Raw genomic sequence first — 7,102 nt, 5'->3', positions numbered from 1 at the left:
CAGAAGACCTCACACATCTAAATAAGAAACAAAGGCAGCATTTATGTTTATAGAGAGGTTAATCTACTTTCACAGACCATTCATTAAGCATGTAATTATTACAAGTAAGTTATCAATAAATACGCTGTTTACTGATGGTGAATGACTAATGATGAAAAACCAAGATGTGTTTTGCTTGTGTAAATACCACCTCTTTTAAATTTCCAGATTTTGACTAATCAAGAGTTTTGTGCTTCAGGGCAAGAAATTTTTGGTCACTTAGTCTGATATACAGGAATGATTTATATGGCTAAAATTTAATTTATTCAAAATAGAGACACAAATAGTTTATAGTTGTAAATTTAAAAAAGGGTGTTATTAACATACGAATTGAATTCTATACCCTGCAGATTTTCTTTATTAATCATGAGTTGCACACACTGAACAACCTTGTCTTTTAATCTGAACCATCAACACAGTAATTCTTTAGTCCCTAAACCAAGGGAAGGGAGCCCTGGTTAAAGCAATCTACTACTAACAGAAAGGTCAGTAGTTCAAAACCACCAGCGGCTCCGTGGGATAAAGACGTGGCGTCAGTTTCCCTAGAGGTTTGCAGCCTTGGAAATTCTATGGGGTCGCAATGAGTTGGAATCGCCTTGATGGCAGTGGTTTTTGTTTGTTTGTTTGTTTGTTTTGGTTTAAACCAAAGGAGCATAGGTTAAATTCTCTAAATGTGAACATCTATAATCAGGACAAGGATAATGATGATGTTTCAAAAAACAAATTGCGGCGTCATTAGAAAGTGTTTCAGCTAAAGCTTTGAAAACACTCTCAGAATGTCAACTCTGTAAGGTATCCTAACTGACATGACTAAGGGCACTACATGAGCAATTCTCTAAAAATATTATGTACATTTAATTTTTAATAAAAAGAAGTATGATAACAAAAACCTCATAACCCAGTTAACTATTTTTGCATGTTTTAAATTTAAAAAAGTATATGTTTTTTTTTATATGTTATAAGTGGCAAATAATTCAGTAGGATAAAAAAAAAAAAGAAAAGAAAATCCCCTTCCTTGCTTTCCTTACCTCAGCAGAGAAGAAACCCTTGGTGGCTGCCCATTTTTTATATTAATATTTTGTATCTATTTCCACCAAGTTCTTTTTCCATCTATAGCTTTCTAGTTATCTTTTCTGTTTTATTTTTTTTTTTAAAGATACAACATATACTTTTACATCTTTCCTTTACACTTAAAAATATATCCCAGGGAGCTTTTTCTAGAGGATTAGAAAAATGTGATACAATATAATAAAAACGGTTTTACTTCAAACTTAACTAAAAATATTTTTCTATTTTCCTGGAGCAAAAATCTTCATATTAGTTAACTCAGTCTCAGTCATTTACTAACAATGAGAAAATGTTTCAAAAAATGAAATTGTAGTCAAGAAAACAGACAAATGCATATATTTAAATGTTTGCTGGGAAGATCTTAGTTTTTCCCTCAGCAGTAGATAATTATGTCAAAACTGTTTTTTCATCCCTATCAGCATTAGGTTTTAAGCTCCAGAGCTCAGTCCCTCATGCAAACCACTGTGTGGGGAAGTCAAATCAGGAAAGAAAATTTCCAAACTATTATTTGAACTGAAAATAAAATGTTACTCTACCTTACCTAATCAATTCAAAAGATACGTGCTGGGATTTTCTTTACAAAAGGCAAAAAGAAAACATTAGTTTGATCGGGAAAAATAAAAATATCTTTCCTTATGCTTTACTTCCATGGAGGCCTGTGGCACAGTGGTTAAGGGCTCAGCTGCTAACCAAAAGGTTGGCAGTTTGAACCCCCAGCCAGTCCCTGGAGACTTTATGGGGTAGTTCTACTCTATCCTATAAGGTGGCTATGAGCCAGAGTCTACTCTTCAGCAATGAGTTTGATTTTTTTTTTCTTTTACTTCCATAGCAGTTTATTGAAAAAGCACTTTCAGTTATCTGACAAACCCCAACTCCCACAATCACACCCTGTCCTCTCTACCATATTACCCATGTGAATTTTCTTCAAAGTACTTAAAGCTATCTGAAAATTTTTACCTTTCCTCAAATAATTAACTTTTCAGTCTTCATCTCCTTTAATAAAATACAAGTTTCAAGAGATTTGGGACTTTACTGTTTTGGTCATTACTCAAATGTACTTATAGCCTGTACCAGCACTAAGTACATATCTGTTGAATCAATGAATCAATTTATGAATGAATATTATTTAAATTGATCACAAGATTAATTATTTTTATTCATTATTACAGATGAAGGAACTGTGTTTTGGGTGCAGCTTGTTGTTATCTGTACATGACTAGTGATTGCGAGAGACCTCAGATGTCTTCTTTCCTTTTTCTTCAACCAAGGTTCTGGTGACTCATGTACAGGAAAATGAGTCTTGCGTAAATATTTTGAGGACATATGCTATATGTGCCTAAAATATGATCCTTATTAAAGCAGATTGCAATTAGTGCATCTTTATGAAAATCCGACAACATTCTTTTAAAACCAAAAGAGCTGTTGAATTGGGCAGAGGTTCTCTGTAACCATTTGCCTGTTGAATGCAGCAAGTGTGAGAAGATCACAAAAAGGGAAGCAGCTGGTTTGGTGAGAGAAACAGCACCTGTTAAACTTGGACAGGTCTTTTACGCTCTTTATAAGGGGATGCAAAACTGTCTTTCAGGATCATTGACAGATTTAGAAATGATATGACACAGGACTGGGCAAAGTTTTGTTTTGTTATACATAGGTCTCCATGTGTTGGAGCTGACTCATCTGCAACTAACAACATCATATGTACCCAGAAAGTATCTGACAGTAGTATATGCTCTGAAAATCATGGTTGAAAAAATAATAATAGCAGTGTTTCTAAAGATAACAAGGGACATTTTAAAGAACATTTATGATGTTCACCGCACTTTCTTAAATTTGTTACTCACTGTCCCGTCTAAACCTGACCACATGTCATGAGAGACAGACCATTCTTCCCAGCTTGATAAAGATATCAAGACTGAACATATAGTTAAAATGCCAATTTCACACAGTAATTGCACCATTATTCCAGGCAACTGGAAGTTAGAGCTCTTAATCACTACAATTTATGTTATGTTTTTCCCCTCTAGTCAACCAAGCTCAAACAACTATCCAGGGTATATGATCTGTTCGTTCAATTGTAAACTTTCTCTCTGCCCCAAAAGCCATATAGGTAAAGAAGTAGTGATAATATTTTAGTGAAATGGTAATTTATGCATTATTTAATATCAGATACAAGTAAAGAATTTTACTTGATGCTGAGAGGGTACAAAGTTGTACAAGATACAATCTTTGAGGGACTTACAAAGAACATAAGAGACAGATAAGACAAAACAAATGTACCATTTCTCACCAATGTAAAGAATTCATACACGAGATGTTTGGTAAGTTCACCACGAAGGAGACAAGCCAAAACACATTTGAAAGATTTGAGCAGTATTTGGAAGATCTTCAAATCTAAATAAAGGAATTTGAAATACAATCAGTTTAACCATGGATAGGCACTTGTCTGTGATTCCAAATGTCATAGTTATTATTATTATTGCTGCTGTTGCTTTTTGTTTTTAGTACTATTATCGTTATTCTTATCATGAGAGAATGAGAAGAGAGTGTTGCAAAAAAAAAAAAGAGGAGATTCAGAAAAATACAGGTACCACAGAACAGTCAAGGGGAAAGCTGGTCAATATGACCGTTGGTGAGTAAATCAAACAAAGGAGAGAAGAAATAAGCAATTAGTCTAGGATGAGGATGGGGTAGCAACAACCAACAATGTGGTAATGTAGATATGGATGATGAATGTTCAGATATTTTGTTAAAAAGCTTACAGAAAAAAAGAGAAAAAAGGCAAAATCCATAATTTGAGATGAAAGAACAAAAAGACAAATTAGTACTGTAAGGTATCATACCGCATTTTTGTCATTTTTTTTTTCAGCAAATGGAACAAAAGAAAATTGGAGAAGTTGAAAAACTGAAAATATTAATGAAGAAATATTAGGGGAAGGCTCAAAGGACTCTAAGAGGTACTGGAAGCAGGAACACTGCCAATGGGAGGAACATATCCCTTACAAAACAGACAAGTGACTAGAAAAATAATCTGAAGAGTAAAGATTTAAGAGAAAATGAGAAGCAGATTTGGTGTGGCATAAAGGTATGAGGGAAGGAGGTTTTGATCAGCTTGAGGTATAGCAGTAAGTAAAATTTCAGGTGATTTCAATATTGTGTTATAGTGGTAGATGATAAGATAATTTTGACATTATTATGCATGCAGTACTACTTCTAGAAAAGATATTATTTTCCCCAGTTTTGTCTATAGCCTCAAAATGAGAATGTAAGACTGGAAAAACATCTAAAATATTGTGTGCCAATTATTCAACAACATTACGTTATCTCCAAAGTTCCTTTAAAAAGTCAGCTATGTCAATATAATCTATGTCTATAGTAAAACAAAAAACAAACAAACAAAAAAAACAGATGCCATCCGGTGGACTCTGGCTTGTGGTGATCCCGTGTGTGTTAGACTAGAACTGTGCTCCACAGGGTTTTTAATAGCTGATTTTTTGAAAAGCAGATCACCAGGTCTTTCTCTGAAGCACCTCTGGGAGGATTCAAACATATAACTTTTTAGTTAGGAGCAAACATGTTAATCATTTGTACCATCCATGAGAAAATTACATATTCCCATAGAAATATATAAAAAATATTAACCACCTATATGTGTGCTGTTTATGAGAAAATGGTTGTGATCTTCACTTTACTCCTACAATTATACGGGCTACTAAAGCACTACATAATTTATCTTCCAAAATATTAGGGGCATCAATAGCAATTAGAATTAGGAAGTGGGCAAGAGAAAGACAATTGAAAGCCATCTTCTCATAATGTAATATTTCAAGTATTCAGGGCTTTTCTTATTGCCTCCTAGGAGTGAACTTCTTCACGTAAATATGCTCAATTCCTCCGTGATGATGAATATCTCCTGGTGGGGTTTTCTGATGTATGGGAACTACGGGTTTTGCATGCCCTATCCTTCTCCCTGATATATTTAGTGACTCTCACTGGGAATTTTCTCATTGTTATTGTCACCACCGTGAATAAAAGCCTTCACTCTCCCATGTACTTCTTCCTCAGGAATCTGTCTGTCTTGGATGCATGCTACATTTCTGTAACAGTCCCTAATTCATGTGTCAACTCCTTGCTTGACAGCAGTGTGATTTCAAAGGTGGGGTGTGTAACTCAAGTTTTCCTAGTGGTTTCTTTTGCATGTGTGGAGATGCTGTTCCTCACCTTCATGGCCCATGACCGCTATGTGGCCATCTGCCAGCCTCTCCACTACCCTGTGATCATGAACCCTCAGGTCTGTGTCCAGATGACACTGGCTTCCATCCTCAGTGGTCTGGTCTACTCAGGATTCCAGACAGGCATCACTTTCAGGCTGCCATTTTGTCAGTCCAACGTTATTCATCAGTTTTTCTGTGACATCCCCTCTCTGCTGAAGCTCTCCTGCTCTGACACCTTCATCAATGAGGTGATAAACCTTGCCTCTGGTCTGGTGATTGGTGGAGGCTGTTTCATCTTCATCATCAGGTCTTACATTCACATATTTTCTACTGTGCTCAAATTTCCAATTGGAGCCGACAGAGCAAAGGCCTTTTCTACCTGCGTTCCTCATATCCTCGTGGTGTTGGTTTTCCTCGGCTCAAGCTTCTATGTGTATCTAAGACCATCTGCAATCTCTGCAACCATCCAGGATATGGTCCTTTCTGTGTTCTATTCCGTAATTCCTCCCTTATTCAATCCAATTATCTACAGTCTTAGAAATGAACAAATAAAACGTGCCATCAGGAAAATCATGAAAAAATATTTTAATAGAAAATTTACAGGAAACTGCTTAGGTTCACCCTAAGTTATGAGTTGAAATTCATGTTTTTAGCAATAAATTGACATTGTAGACTAGAATTACATAGATGGACTTTATGTAAATTTAATATATATGTTCATTGACATGTACCATTTATCAAAATATTTACTTTTTGAGGGATTTGAATTATTTGTTTTGGTGCTTGGGTAAGAGAGCTGATGTTATTAATAAGCCAGCCTCAGTCATATATATTAGCAAGTTAAAAGCTCCCACTAAATATTTCAGTCTTAAAAAGCTTAAAATGTGATTCTTAGCAATATTTTATGCTAAACTTTATCTGCTGAATTTATCCATGCTTAAAATTTTGGTAAACCTAGAAAGAATACTGTGTCAATTTATTTCGAAATGTCACATTTAGTATTACAGAAGAAATGAAAATATTGGGTCATTTATTGAGTCACAAAATAATTCTGAAAATATTTTTTTTGAGGACCATAAAAGTATCACTAAAAGGTTTTCTGTGAAAAGAGAGGTGGGTTTGCTCAGGGTAGTGGTTGTGTATGAGGGGTTTGGAAACACTTTACAGTGCTTCCCTTATATGGTAAGAAAAATATCTAGATAATTTATACTTATAACCAAACAATAATTTTGTTTAAAATAAGCTCAATTTACTGAATTTTATGTATAAAAAATGTTGAAAAGTAAAACATTTTGCTGTATATTTATATACTTACCACAATAAAAAAAAAATAATAAAGTCAAGTGGTTTGGGGATACATTTACTTTTTTATATGCTTTTAACATTATTTTCTACTTTATTTAAAGGAATGTGCCAATTTTATTTTCCACATTATCATCACATGCCTGTCCATAGATCGGAAACTCTGGCAGAGTAGTGGTTAAGTGCTATGGCTGCTAACCAAAAGGTCAGCAGTTTGAATCCACCAGGTGCTCCTTAGAAACTCTATAGGGCAGTTCTACTCTGTCCTGTAGGGCCACTATGAGTAGGAATTGACTCGAGGACAACGGGTTTTGTTTTGGTTTTTGGTTTATCCATAGATCTGGAGGAGCCCTTGTGGTGTAGTGGTTAAGTGCTCTCACCTGCTAACTGAATTGTTGGCGATTCGAACCTAGGAGCTGAAATCCAAGTGTATTTTTTGAAAACAAGGATTAAGAATAATGTATATTGGAAAAGAGATTCAA

General features: G+C 34.8%; 1 protein-coding gene across 1 annotated transcript; it reads left to right on the top strand.

The window, feature by feature from the left end:
- Positions 1 to 4,993: 4,993 nt before the first annotated feature.
- LOC126067704 (olfactory receptor 14C36-like) lies at positions 4,994 to 5,944 on the top strand (the record flags this gene model as incomplete). The annotated part of the gene is made up of 1 exon (XM_049869850.1): positions 4,994 to 5,944. A coding segment is annotated over one exon (951 nt), but the record flags the coding sequence as incomplete, so codon positions are not given.
- Positions 5,945 to 7,102: the final 1,158 nt, after the last annotated feature.

The sequence above is a fragment of the Elephas maximus genome, chromosome 2, assembly GCF_024166365.1.
Source record: "Elephas maximus indicus isolate mEleMax1 chromosome 2, mEleMax1 primary haplotype, whole genome shotgun sequence".
NCBI lineage: Eukaryota > Metazoa > Chordata > Mammalia > Proboscidea > Elephantidae > Elephas > Elephas maximus.
This window is presented reverse-complemented; position numbering and strand designations above follow the sequence as displayed.